Genomic DNA, 15340 nt, shown 5'->3' on the forward strand with positions numbered 1-15340 from the left:
GCACTGCCTTGTGCTCCCTCGAGGAGCTTGAACAGATCGTCAACTTTACCAACATCTTTCAGCCCAACCTCAAGTCCACCTGGACCATCTCTGGTACCTCTCTCCTTCCTGGACCTCTTGGTCTCCATCTCTGGTGACTGCCTTGAAACCGATATCTATTTCAAGCCCACCGACTCCCACAACTACCTAGACTACACCTCCTCTCACCCACCTTCCTGCAAGAATGCCATCCCCTACTCCCAATTCCTCCGCCTCTGCCGCATCTGCTCCCAAGATGGGGTGTTCCACTCCCGAACATGTCAGATGTCCTCTTATTTCAAGGACCGCAACATCCCCCCTTCAGTGGTCGAAAATGCTCTCGACAGCATCTCTTGCGTTTCCCCCACCTCTGCCCTCACATCCCCTCCCCGCAACAAAAACAAAGACAGAATCCCCCTTGTCCTCATGTATCACCCCGCTAACCTCAGGAAGTGCTACACCTGCCCCTACACCTCCATCCAAGGAACCAAAACAATACCTTTCACATCAGACAGATATTCACCTGCACAGCCACCAATGTGGTCTACTGCATCCGCTGCTCCTGATGTGGCCTCCTCTACATCAGTGAGGCCAAGCGGAGGCTCGGAAACCGCTCTGTAGAGTGCTCTGTTCGCAACAAACGATAACACCTTCCAGTCGCGAACCACTTCAACTTGCCCTCCCACTCCCTGGACAACATGCCCATCTTGGGCCTCCTCCGGTGTCACAACGACGCCACCTGGAAACTGGAGGAGCAGCACCTCATATTCCACCTTGGGAACCTACAGCCCAATGGTCACAATGTGGACTTCACTAGTTTCACAATCTCCCCACCCCCCGGCCTCATCCCATGACCAACCCTCCCTCTCATCCCGACCTCCTTGACCTGACACAACCTGTCCATCTTCTCTCCCGCCTATCCGCTCCTCCCACCTCACTGACCAATCCCCACCACTCCCAACCTGCACTTACCTATCACCATCCCATCTACCTTCTGCAGCCCCACCCTTCCTCGCTCTATTTATTTCAGAGTTCCCTTCCCCCTCCCCCATTTCTGTAAGAAGGGTCCCGACCCGAAATGTCAGCTTTCCTGCTCCTCTGATGCTGCCTGGCCTGCTGTGTTCCTCCAGCTCCACACTGATATCTCAGATTCCAGCCTCGGCAGTTCCTACTATCTCTGACCTTGTTAAATTAGTTTAATGCGCCCTTTCACCAAGAGACTAGCAAAATTTTTTTGTGAAGTCATGATTATAGCTTAAGGGGTCCATCTTAGCCAGGTGCATCCTACTGTGGAACTAGCTGCAATGCTCCAGGAAGCTGAAACTAAACACCCTCCATTCTTTCCCGAGTCACGAGTTAATCTGTTTTAACCCACTAGTCTTTTAATGACTGGTGCAGGGCACTGACAGTTATCCAGAGATCACAGCATTTAAAACATCGTTCAACTTTCTCCCTCACTCCTGAAACTGCAATAGCTTTTTTTCCAATAATCTTGATAAGTTAGATAAATATATTGCTTTTGACAAATAAATATGTCCAAAGCTGTTTCATAGCAGCAATATCGAACAGAATTTGACACTGCACCATTGTTATTAGGACAGAGGTAGGGATTTAGAAATGTTTCAAAGGAGGAGAGAAAGATAGAGGCGCAAAGAGGTAAAGGGAGAAAATTCCAATCCTAGGTAATGAAAGGAGTAAGTACCAAAAGTAGAATGATTAAAATTTGCAATGTACAAGAGGCCAGAATTGGAAGAATGCAATAATCTCAAATGGTTCTAGATGGTAGACCATCAGTTCCCATAAATGAATCCTAGCTATTCCCATTCTGCCTACAGAATATTCTACACTATCTCAGTGGTGTTGTTAATTTTGGCACCAGAAAAACAAATAATTTGGAATCAAGTTGAAATTTGTAGAGATACTAGTCCATCCTCCTGGATGCTGAATCCCCTATAACCAGTGCATTCATAAAATTTTTAAATCAGGTATTTTAAGTCAACCGTTATTTGCATTATTAGATTGTAAAGTAATTTCTTTTGACAAGATACAAGTGATCTTACATAGTAACAACAAAAGTTCTTTTAAAAAAAAAATCAAAATCTCACTGGGTGGATTTTCATTATATCAACCAATAATCCCTGGGCGTCATACTGAGAGTTGATCAGGTTGTAATATTATTCAGTAGCTAGCCATAATATTTTTATTACATCAGGCTGAAGTCCACATGACTGGAATAAGACATGCTAAAATAATTTTAAAATTAACGAATTGCCAAATTAATAATCACAGGTGGACTGCCAGCACCCCATCATAAATCTTCCTTCCAGTAGTGCAGGCACAGGGTAATAAAAGGGAAAGAAAATTTATTGATCAATTGCACAATAAATAGTGCGTCACAATAATATCAATCATCAAGGGAGCATTTGATAAATTTTCCTTCTCACACTCTTGCCACATTCTAACACGATGGGCCAAATTTTTCCATTTTCAGTTGAACCGAGATTCACAACTACTTTTCTCACACAAAATTTCCACTCTTCATCTCATTAAATACACACTTTAGGCTCTTTGTTGCCCTTCTCAGCAGTAATGCAGCTGGAAAGATGGCAATGATGGTAACTGTGCCATATAGTGACATGTCTGTTCGCTAATTGTTCAATTCTCCTCACTGTGGCAAATTGTCTGCCTCTTCCCCTGTGCAAAAACGTAATACAAGCCAGGAGGTAGGCAGCCTTCAGGAAAGCATTAAAATCAGCGAGAGCTAAGAAATTGTGTTAAGAGTCAAAAAGGTACATCCTCTCTCGATGCACGAGATATTGCATGTCCTTGCACACAAAGCAACCTGGCAGAAGCATGCAAGTCTTAGGTATCCTTGAACTCCAAAGTAATGTCGAGAAGCACTGAAATGGTTTTGAAGTTAGATTGACAGCAGGCATGATGGTGTGGTGAGGTTACTGTTTTATCAATACTGACTTGCGCGGACACAAGGTGGAGCAGGATGGTGTTCATGGTCAAGGCAGTCACATTGTGGTGAAGACAGAGTTGCTTAATCACCAGGACCAATTATCAGTGAACTGCAGTCAGGCACTCATACAGATTTACAATTCAAAATTTGTGATATTTAAATCGTTAGAGGAGGAGAGGAGAATTTTAAGTGGCACAAATGAAATAGGTTGGGCTAATAATGAAATGCCAATGAATGGATATAAGGTAGACCCCACTCAATTGTGAGAATCTGAAGTTACCATTCAAAACTTTAAAGGGAGAATCTGGAATTCATTTCTCATCACCAGAATTTAGATTTTTTGCATTCTTGCTGTATTTTCCCAACTTGCTTGTCATTTCCTTGCCACTCCAGGGAAGGGAAAATTTTACCCATGGTCTCTCAGATACCTGAGGTTAAAAGTGTTGTGTTGTCTTTATTTTGACTAAACATAAACTGTTTCTATTTCTATTCTCATCGTGTCCTTTCTTGCTATTGTCATATGCTGTATCTATTTAACTATCTACTATTTCAATTTTATTTGTCTTTTCTAAATTCATCATAATTTGCAATATTTAAGTATTAATCCTGTCCAAGCTACATTTCTGCTGATCTACTTCATCTATTTCTTCACGTCTTAAGAATTGTTTAAAATTCCAACATTTTGTTGCTGATGTTCTGTAGATTGCTTTACATACGATTTCTTATGCTCTTATTTTGCATTAAATTTATTATTAAGTCTTAAATTTATTCTTAACAAAATACATAAGTAATAAGAGGATGAAAACCAGGGGCTGGGAGGAAGAATTTTCTCACACAGTGATCAGTAATGATCTGGAACTCACAGCCCTCACAGCTGACAGAAAGGGAGATGATCAATAATTTAAAAATGAAGTTAAAGAGGCACTTGAGGGAAATAAACTTTCAGGACTTTTGAGGATATAGCAGAGGAACTAATTCCATTTGCAGAAGCGCTGAGTACGAGAGGACATTTATTTAAACATAACGGCAAAAAAGAACCAAAGCCAGAAAGTTGAAAAACATTTTTACATAATTAGTGGTTTTAATCTGCAATGCACTAACAATGTGAAGAAGGAAAATTCAATCAGGAATTGAAAAAGAGATGCATAATTATCTGAAGTTATAAAATTTTAATGGCAAAGGAGAAGTTGAGGGACGATATAGGTGCTCTTGCAGAGAAATGAACAAACCTGATTCCTGCCATACTGGATGTGGCATGGATGAAATGATTCCTCACTGTGGCAAAGCTATAGAACGTAACAAATGTGTATACACATTCTAGTGTGTACTGAAAAGCTCCAATGAATAATCCAGGTTCTAGCAATGTTGCTTGACTTTGCAGACTACGGCATTAGGTGTGCAGAGATACAACCTGCCATTTTCCTGGAGCTAAACTCTCTGATTCTGCTTTAATCCGTCCATGAGAGAAATATTACAAAAAGTAATCCAGAGACTGAGACTAATAAAAGAGAACATGGGTTGAAAACTCACCATGTAAGATGAATCATTTATTTAATATACAACCATGAATTCTGAATTCAATTAATAAATTTATAATTAATAAGGTAATGTAATGGTGACTATAAAACTATTTCTGCTTATTGTAAAAGCCCACTTGGTTCACTTATATCCTTTAGGGAAGAAAAATCTGCTGTCATTACCTGATCTGGCCTCCATGTGAATCCAGATTCACGCCAATGAGACTGATGTTTTTTCATGCCCTCTGAAATTGCCTAGCGAGTCAGTTTTATAGAAGTGCTACAAATTCTGATAAACAGCACGAAACCTGGTGAATCATTTGGCATTAATCAAAGCATCAGAAGTTTCAACAACACATACAGCCCTGTGAACCCTGCAAAGTCTTCCAAAATTTGGAGAGCTGTCTCACTGTCCTGCAACAGTTCAATATAGTCATATGCAGGGAATCATACTGTAGAGACAATATCTTGGACATCATCATCATCATCATCACAATCCCTAGTTATATTCAGTGTAACTGACAAGACAGACATACCAGAGGCGGTGGCACAGGAGTATACAGTAAGGAAGGAGTTTTCTGGGGACTCCTCAGCATTAACTGTACACCTTATGAAGTCTCTTGGCCTAAACTTAAGCCTGGGTAAGGATTACCACCTACTACCTCCTCTCAGCTGATGAATCAATTCTCCTCCACATACTGACATTTTGATGAAGTGAAATGTGTGGATCTTCCCCTATCAATGATCTTCCGTTGGAAGAGCATTTATTGTCTCATGTTACCAGCAATATGTGCCTCATTTGTTCTTACTACATAGGGAAGGATAGATATCTTATTTGGGATTTTCAGCCAAAGTTCACAGGATTGATTTCAGTACAATACCATTATCAAATGAGGTGGGATTGTGGGTCTGTGGTCGTTCTATTGCACAGAACTGAGAGACATTCTTTTTAAGCAGACCGGAATCTACAGAGTGGAGAAAGGAAGGATATTTCTGCTGGCTGGAATCTCCATACCCAGGTAATATATTCTTAGAGTAAGAGAGGTAGGCAATACAATATTGAGATATAAAGAGTTTAATTCTGTCAGGAGGATGGGATGGCAGTTGTTGACAATGCTCAATTAATGCAACCTTAGAGGAATGGAAGATGATGATCACCAGAATTCTAGGGAAAGGGAGAGAATAAGGTGTTGATATAGGAGAAATGAGGTGCTTGTTCCTGCCACAAATAGGCTAATCTTACTCCTCTGTAGATGTCCTACATCTGGCTTACAATGTTCTGATAAAAGTACATTCCACTGGAGCTTATGGCATGAGAGATTGAACAAACAAGCTAAGGTAAAACCTCTTTTAAGGTAGAGTGCATATGGACTTCCTACAGTCAGCGTCCATAATACTTACGAGTGTATTCAATAACGTACACTTACAAACTTGGTTTTTCTATACAGTTTCATGCATCAAAGAGATAAAATTATCAGTGTACTTAAAGTAAAGAACAATTTAAGTTACATTTTTCTCAATTTAAACAAAGTAACTCAGTGGTAAGTGGCTGGCTCAACTTGTTACCAGGCAGCCCAATATCACAACAGGTTCTTTGACAAATGCTGGACCTCTATTTGAGCATATTAGTATTAGCTTCATAGTTACGGCATGTGCTGTTGACCTACACAACAGCTCAATCCAATTTGGTGAATTGCTTATATCTGGTTCCTAATAACATACGTCCTTCCTGCTATTTGGATACATAATCATTCATTTGGCACCTGAAGAATAGACATATCATAGTAACATTTTCAGACCATATAGTTTTCCTTAAGTTTCATTATTTTAATTGCAACTAAATGACAAAATGTGTAAGTCTCAAAGCATTATACAATTTTAACAGCTTAAATTGCTTTAAAATACTTTAATATCTAAATATTGTACTTGCAAACAGATACACGAGTTTTAAATGCACAACACCATGTTCTCATTTCATACTCAGAATCAGAACCATTGCTGGAGTGAATCATGCTATGACTCAAGTTCAACAATTTTTTTTCTCCTCTCTAGACTAATAATACGCAGGAGAAAATGCGCACATTATAAGCAGTCTGATTCTCTGGTCACCTGGTAGATCTGGGCCATATCACTATGGCAACTCCATCTTGCATATGTAAAACTAGGGTGCTTTGGGACTATAAATGACGTCATTCATCCCTCACTCCCCTGGTCTGGAGACAGCAGCTGCAAAGAGGCAGGGAGTGATCAGCTATGCATAAAGAACAGAATTATAAACTTGTAAAATTAATTTGAATCATATTTAGGCATCTAAGCATGTTTATAAACTTATTCTGCAGTGAAAATAAACATTAGAACAGAAAAAAATTCAAACAAGTGGATGAGAAAAATCATTCACTAATCACAGAATAACATACTCTCGTCAATCAATTTGATCCCATATGACAGAAAGTACTCAAATAAAATGCACTATTTTCGTCCAAGAAAATTTCAACAATAATTACACAAAGGGTTTTGGATGTGTTTCCTTTAAAAAACAAATGAAATCTGTACTTTACCTGAAGATCAACAGAAAATATACTTGTGCTTTCTGCTATATAAAAATATTTCAGAATCCTCTGCTCCCCATTGTTTATCCTCAAGCTAAAATTCATTCTGTACTAGTTCCCCTCCCCCACATTGATTTTATCTAAAGAAAAGGGCTTTAAGTGGGTGGAATTACATTGTTGTCTATACCACCGTACATCAGATTTTATGGCTAGTTGAAATATACAGTTTAGATTATCTTTCTAGTACTTAACAAGATGGTGATCAAAGCTTCAAATCTGTAAAGCCTGGACTCTCCATGACTGTAAAAATTTGTTAACAATATATATGTTTGAGTTAATATCTGGAAATTATATATCATGATAAAAGCAAACATATAATCAAAGCTACAAATTCGTAGCTATAATAATTTAAGCCAGCATAACCAATTTAGCAATAAACCAATGTGCTATTTCATAAAGGGAGACCCTTTACAAAAGCTTATTTAAATTAAAACATGTTTGGTGAAATCAACCTCAATTCATGCTTAAAATACATATTTTGCATAGACTGTTAAAAGCTGTGGAGCAGGAAACTATTTTTAAATCTTTAAACATAGGAAGTGATTCAAGTGTATAGCTCACTAAATAAAAAAACGCTCAGACTATGCTTAAAGCATAAATTGAACAATACTGCAATTGCATGGCTTAGACCTTAATTTTTTTATTAGATACATACTGAATTTTGCACCTTGCAATCACTGAGTTCTACCAAATACAAAAATGCCTTTATGTAGATAAAATGGAAAAAATATATATCCAAATTCTGTTCAGAACAGAAATGCATATTTTTCGACCTTCTGTCCTCACAATGTACATGGTTGCTTTACTTTGCTGCTTAATTCACATGGAATGGATTTACACTTCTCTATGCAATTTGCCATTTCTGTAAAGCATGCCAAAACTGTGCTGAAGAAACTAGAATTTAGAATGTGTTTTGATGTGTCACAGGTCTACACAAGTACATTTTCATCAACTAATCTGCATGAAACAAAATGATTCATGCTTAACTGGTGAATGGGGAAAAAGCAGCAAAAAAATGTGTAACGCACCTATACAACCTGCACCAGTACTTCCTACAATTACTGAAACAGAAACAGATGAAAACTGGGAGGTAAATGCCAAAGCGTTTTTGTGATCTCCAGATCTTCTATTTAAGCTCAAGTACCACACACCTCATGATATTACAAAACACAGAAGCAAAATGCAAATGTAATATCTGCAGACTTGTTCATTGAACTAGTAGTTAAAGAGCACAAAACACAAACTTCATTTAAACTAAAGCAGTATAGTATTAATGATATTGTAATTTTCTTTACTTGTTTATTCTTTTAGCAATACCTGTTGAGAATGTCCTTGAATATATTTTATTCTAGCAAACCTCAAATAATGTTTTGTTAATAGATGAAAATTGCCAAAGTACTTGATGAGAACGGAACCCGCCATAATTTCACTGAATTTCATAACTTTGTGTGAAGGCAGTGGTGATAGAAGTGGGCTAATAGTACCTACTGCTTATGTTCAATGTGGGTCCATTCAGTGATCAAAATGGTGTCTAATGGATGCATGCAAACTTGTGTCATAAATCATGCCAGATATCACATTGGTGAAGGCATTAATAGGTCTTGATTTCCTAGTGCTCATAGGGAGTGAACCATGAAGGTCACAAATGAAATCATTCCAAATCGCAAACAAACTTGTCACCCTTGCACACTGCCTTGGTGTCTGTCTTCAATGTGTCTGTTTATGTCCAAATGTTCCTGTGCAGTGTTATACCAATGGCTACGGCACAACTGGAAGACTATAGGAATATATGAATGATCTTTGCAGGATGACCACAGCGATCTGGCCTGAGAAGGCCCAGCTAAGACTGAATCAACTCAACAGCAATGGTAGCGGCCTCGGTTGACTGGCTAATAAGCAATAGCATGGGCACTGGCAAAAAGTGTCAGAATCAGAGGAGAATCACTGTCATCCTGAGAAGAAAAGGGGTTTGCTGCTCCATGGGAGCATCCGCCACTCCTCTGGGTTAGTGCTTCAGCAATCTTAGTCATCTATTGGACAATAGACTGTTGGACTTCTGTAACACACAAATCGGTACAGTGTGGATCTAATGTCCTTTCTCAACTCTGCTCAGCTAGACGTATGTTAACTTAGGTGCATGAACACTGACCACAAACCCCTCCCCCATCCCACCCAACCTACATTATTTAAATAGTTGATCAACTAAGTTTGCTTTCTAGTCTTGAATACAGTAATCAACAGCCTTGATAACAGCACTTGCATTTAGTTGGAGGGGTTCTTGCTACTTGTACTTATATTTGAAGTTGGTCTGAATCTGAGGTTGCATCATTGGTAATCAAACATTGGTAATCAACAAGTGTATCAACCCTACTTCACAACTGATGGTAGCTAGGAAAAGGTAGATACTTACTCTCACCCCCTCCCTGCACCCCATTTCCTGTATATCAACCTTTCTTAACTAGGAGTTATGAAAAAGGGTCACTGGAAACAAAACGTTAATTGATTTCTCTCCACAAATGTTGCCAGACCTGCTGTGTTTTTCCATCAATTTCTGATTTTGTTTTTGTTTCTGATTTCCAGCATCCACAATCCTTTCGGTTTTTGTTTTATGCTGGAAAGGATGTCTTCCAGGCCAGTGCAGAACTCTGCAAGATGGTGCTGGACTCTTCCATACTCGTTGACTTGACTGCAGACTTACTGGCTGGCTTCCTAACACACCAAGGATTTTGTTGTGTGTATCTAGCAGTCATCTTCTGGACTCCGCTCCATTCTAGTCCTCAATGGAGTCTTCTGCAACAGAAGTGGAATATTGATAACACAGTATGGAGCTGGAGGAACACAGAAGGCCAGGCAGCATCAGATGAGCAGGAAAGTTGACGTTTCGGGTCGGAACCCTTCTTCAGAAATGGGAACATTTCTAACCCATTTCTGAAGAAGGGACCCAACCTCAAACGTCAGCTTTCCTGCTCCATTCCTCCAGCTCCACACTGTATTATCTCTGACTCCAGCATCAACAGTTCTTACTATCCAGAAGTGGAATATTGCTCTCTGACTTATTAATACTTGCAAATTCCTTCTCCAATGATCTGAATCCAGCACTCTTATACACATCATCTCATCATATGCCAATCCCACATTAAAAATGTAAGATATGCACATGGTGCCCAGCACTTAATCTAGCCACAACTCAAAATCCCTTTAAGCGGTGCAGCTAACTTTAAGCAGGTTAGCTTTAAGTGGTGCTAGGCAGTTATGACTTTGACCACCCTGCTGCCTCCAGCCAATATACAATGCAACTGGCACTTGTTGCACACAGAAATAATTGTAATGAACAGGCTACATGAAGCTTGCAAGATGCTTAAATTTCATATAATGGGCATGAGTGAATCACACATTCTGATCACCAAGCCTATTCAAAAGGCAAATGAAATCTAGAGTATCTTAAATATCAAATGGATTAGTAACTTGAACTGAATAAGCTTGAAGAATATTGTTTTGCTTTCTGTGATTATATCAACTAAATTCAGAAGACCATACGGAGCTTTGATAAATGCCTGTGCGATACAAAAATCATTGTAGAATGGTGGAATGCCAACTGATTTGCTCAGTCACTAAAACTATGGGTCCACTGTTACAAAATAATATTTTTCAAATTATGTGAAGGCATCAGTGCATTTAAACATTGCATACTCCTGTCAAATCATAAAGGTCAGATGTGAGGACGTTCACCAATGATTGTGCAATATTCAGCACTATTCGCGACTCCTCAGATGCCGAAGCAGTCCATGTCCAAATGCAGCAAGATTTGGAGAATATCCGAGCTTGGACTGAAAAGTGGCAAGGAACATTCACGCCACACAAATCCCAAGAAAGAATCTAACTATTGCAACTTGACATTCAATGGCATTACCATGACTGAATCCCCCACTATCAATATCCTAGCGGTTACCATTCACAAGAAACTGCACTGGACTAGCCATATAAATAGTGGCTACAAAAGCAGGTCAGAAGCTAGGAATACTTTACTAAGTAACTCGCTTCCTGACTCCCCCCAAAGCCTGTTCACCATCTACAAGGCACAAGTCAGGATGCGATGGAATACCTGTCTGGATGAGCACAGCTCCAAAGACACTCAAGAAACTTGACACCATTCAAGGCAAAGAAATCCTCTTGATTGGCATCCTATTCACAAACAAGTCACTCCCTCTACTACCAATGCTGAGTAGTAACAAAATGCAATGCAGAAATTCACCAGGGCTCCTCAGACAGCACCTTCCAAATGCATGACCACTTCCACTTTGAAGGACAAGGGCAGCAGATACAGGAAAACACCACCACCTGCAAGCCACACATCATCTTTACTTGGAAATATATTGCTGTTCCTTCAGTGTTGTTCAATCAAAATCTTGGAACTTTCTCCCAAACAGTACCTAAATGTACTTTAGGTAGTTGTGCAACTACCTAAAATACATGGACTGCAGCAGTTCATCACCACCTTCTCAAGGATAACAATGGGTTGAACAATCGATGGCTGAGCCAGCAACAATCACATCCCATGAATGAATTTAAAGAAGTGAAGTAAAAGGGCATTACTGTACCAGAAATCATTTGAAATTCATAGACTGGGTAAGAAATTTAGAAGGAATTCAAGGTTTCATCGGGTTATGGTTGTGATCTGGGACTCACTACCCGAAGGGATGTTAGAGGTGGAAACACATTTAAAAATTTCTTGGAATATCAGCTGTGATTTTGTTGAATTGCAGAATAGGTTCTAGGGCTCATATGACCTAATGTTACAAAAGTTTCTCATGAAATGAAACAGGGTGGAAGAAAATGAAGATAAGACAGTTGTGAGAGTTTTGATTAAACTTCTCTAATTCTGTTTACTTGGGGTTTGAGAGTCAGTGGACTTATAATGGAACACAGAACAGGAACTGGTCTTTCGGCTCACAAACGTAATTGTGTCAACCATATAAATACGAGGAATACAAGAGTAGTTCAGAAGCTGTGAATTCTCAGCGAGTTGCTCACCTCCTGACCTCACAAAATTTGTTTACAATCTACAAGGTACAAGTCAGTAGTGAGATTGAATATTCTGTGCATGCCTGGATGAGTGCAGCTCCTACACTCAAGAAACATATTAGCACCAAACAAAGCAGGCTACATGATTGGCAACCGAAAGAACTGCGGATGCTGTAAATCAGGAACAAAAACAGAAGTTGCCGAAAAAGCCCAGTGGGTCTGGCAGCATCTGTGAAGAAAAAAAAATCAAGAGTTAACGTTTCGGGTCCGGTGACCCTTCCTCTGAAACCTCTGTTTTCGTACACGATTGGCAAGTCTTTGTCTTAAATATTTACTCTGCCACCGGCACATGGTGTCAGCAGTGAGTGCATCCACAAAATGCACTGCTACAATTCAGTAAGGTTCTTGTAAGCATACTTTCCAAACTGCAACCTCTAGCATCTAGAAGGAAATGGGCAATAGAAACATAGGAGCTATCACTACCTACAAGCTCCTCTCCAAATCACACATAGTTCTGACTTGGAAATATTTACTGTTTCTTCTTTGTCATTAAGTCAAAAGCCCAAAACTCCGTCTCTAACCTAACAATGTGTATGTACCCATACTGCAAGGATTATAGTGGGACAAGAGGTGGTTCATGACCGCTTTCTCAAGGGTAATCAGGAAACTGCATTAAATGATGATTTTGCCAGTGACTACTACATCCCAAAGAATGAATTAAACATAAGTTTCTCAGCTACCAACACTACAGAATCTCTATGGAGGGTTGCAGTGCTTCAAAGAGAACGCCCACTGTTATTTTCTGAGGGAGCTAGTTATGAACAATAAATGTGGCTTTGTCGGCTTTATGAATGAATAAAGAGATGTTATGAAAATTAAGCCTTTTTTTAGGTATACAGGTTTTCTCAATATAACTAACTTGTCAGATGTGTGAAAGCCGACTTTTATATAATGAAATGAGCAAGCAGTTATGTTTAAAACAGCATTCCTAACACGACTGCCATTCTAATAGACAATTCAACAGCAACAATAGCCAATATCCACACACCCAAAGCATGGTAACAATCGGGTAAAAACTACAGAAACAGAAATTACCTTCTCCCTCCCCAGACCCCAAAATCCCAGACACACCTTCCAGGTGAAGCAGTGATCTTCTTTCACTTCATTCAATCTAGTCTATTCGCTGCTCACAATGCTGTCTCCTCTACATGGAAGAGATGAAATGCAGACTGGGTGACTGCTTTGTGGAACATCTACATTTATTCATAAAAATGACCTTGAGCTTTTGGTTACCTGCCACTTCGACATACCAATGTTCCCATGCAAATATTTCTGTCTCAGACCTGCTGCAATGTTCCAGTGAGGCTCAGTATAAGCTGGAAGAATAGTGTCTTATCTTCTACTTGGAGGCCTTGCAGCCTTCAGGACTCAACATCAAGTTCACTAATTTCAGAGCCTGAACACTCCCTTCATGCAGAGATAGTAGGAACTGCAGATGCTGGAGAATCCGAGACAACAAGGTGCAGGGCTGGATGAACACAGCAGGCCAAGCAGCATCATAGGAGCAGAAAGGCTGACGTTTCGGGCCTAGACCCTTCATCAGAAAAGGGGGAGGGGAAGGGGGTTTTGAAATAAATAGGGAGAGAGTGGGAGGCGGATAGAAGAGGGATAGAGGAGAGGATAGGTGGAGAGGAAACAAACAGGTCGAAGAGGCGGGGATGGGGCCAGGAAAGGTGAGTGTAGGTAGGGAGTTAGGAAGGGGATAGGTCAGTCCAGGGAGGACGGACAGGTCAAGGGGGCGGGATGAGGTTGGTCGGTAGGAGATGGAGGTGCGGCTTGAGGTGGGAGGAGGGGATAGGTGGGAGGAAGAACAGGTTAGGGAGGCAGGGACGAGTTGGACTGGTTTTGGGATGCGGTGGGGGGAGGGGAGATTTTGAAACTTGTGAAATCCACATTGATACCATTAGGCTGCAGGGTTCCCAAGCGGAATATGAGTTGCTGTTCCTGCAACCTTCGGGTGGCATCGTTGTGGCACTGCAGGAGGCCCAGGATGGACATGTCGTCTGAGGAATGGGAGGGGGAGTTGAAATGGTTCGCGACTGGGAGGTGCAGTTGTTTGTTGCGAACCGAGCGTAGGTGTTCTGCAAAGCGGTCCCCGAGTCTCCGCTTGGTTTCCCCGATGTAGAGGAAGCCACACCGGGTACAGCGGATGCAGTATACCACATTGGCAGATGTGCAGGTGAACATCTGCTTGATGTGGAAAGTCTTCTTGGGGCCTGGGATGGGGGTGAGGGAGGAGGTATGGGGGCAGGTGTAGCACTTCCTGCGGTTGCAGGGAAAAGTGCCGGGTGTGGTGGAGCTGGAGGGGAGTGTGGAGCGGACAAGGGAGTCACGGAGAGAGTTGTCCCTCCGGAAAGCAGATAAAGGTGGGGAGGGAAAGATGTCTTTGATGGTGGGGTCGGATTGCAGATGGCGGAAGTGTCGGAGGATGATGCGTTGGATCCGGAGGTTGGTGGGGTGGTACGTGAGGACGAGGGGGATTCTTTTTTGGTTTTTATTGCGTGGACGGGTTGTGAGGGATGAGGTGCGGGAGATGTGGGAGACACGGTTGAGGGCGTTCTCGACCACCGAGGAGGGGAAGTTACGGTCCTTGAAAAACGAGGACAACTGAGATGTACGGGAGTGGAATGCCTCATCCTGGGAGCAGATGCGGCGGAGGCGAAGGAATTGGGAATAGGGGATAGCATTTTTGCAGGAAGGTGGGTGGGAGGAGGAGTATTCTAGGTAGCTGTGGGAGTCGGTGGGCTTGAAATGAATATCGGTTTCGAGGTGGTTGCCCGATATGGAGACAGAGAGGTCCAGGAAGGGGAGAGAGGTGTTAGAGATGGTCCAGGTAAATTTAAGGTTGGGGTGGAAGGTGTTAGTGAAGTGTATGAACTGTTCGAGCTCCTCGTGGGAGCACGAGGCGGCACCGATACAGTCATCAATGTAACGGAGGAAGAGGTGGGGTTTAGGGCCGGTGTAGGTACGGAAGAGGGATTGTTCCACGTAACCTACAAAGAGGCAGGCGTAGCTTGGGCCCATGCGGGTACCCATGGCTACCCCCTTTGTCTGTAGGAAGTGGGAGGAATTGAAAGAGAAGTTGTTGAGTGTGAGGACGAGTTCGGCTAAGACTCCCTTCATGCATTTTGCCCACTCCCACCACCCCT

The 15340-nt window shown here is 41.3% G+C and overlaps 2 protein-coding genes across 2 annotated transcripts in view; one reads left to right on the plus strand and one right to left on the minus strand.

Annotated features, from left to right (window-relative positions):
• Positions 1-15340, plus strand: part of atg10 (ATG10 autophagy related 10 homolog (S. cerevisiae)) — a 526624-nt gene that overhangs the window by 69733 nt on the left and 441551 nt on the right. The window lies entirely within an intron of this gene.
• LOC125482775 (single-stranded DNA-binding protein 2-like) overlaps positions 6307-15340 on the minus strand; it is a 171060-nt gene continuing 162026 nt past the window's right edge. The window contains exon 5 of the mRNA XM_048594951.1: positions 6307-6726. Coding sequence (XP_048450908.1) covers positions 6694-6726 — 33 coding nt within the window. The 3' untranslated portion in view covers positions 6307-6693. The remainder of the gene's footprint in view (positions 6727-15340) is intronic.

The sequence above is a fragment of the Rhincodon typus genome, chromosome 3 (assembly GCF_021869965.1).
Source record: "Rhincodon typus isolate 14 chromosome 3, sRhiTyp1.1, whole genome shotgun sequence".
In the NCBI taxonomy this organism is placed as follows: domain Eukaryota; kingdom Metazoa; phylum Chordata; class Chondrichthyes; order Orectolobiformes; family Rhincodontidae; genus Rhincodon; species Rhincodon typus.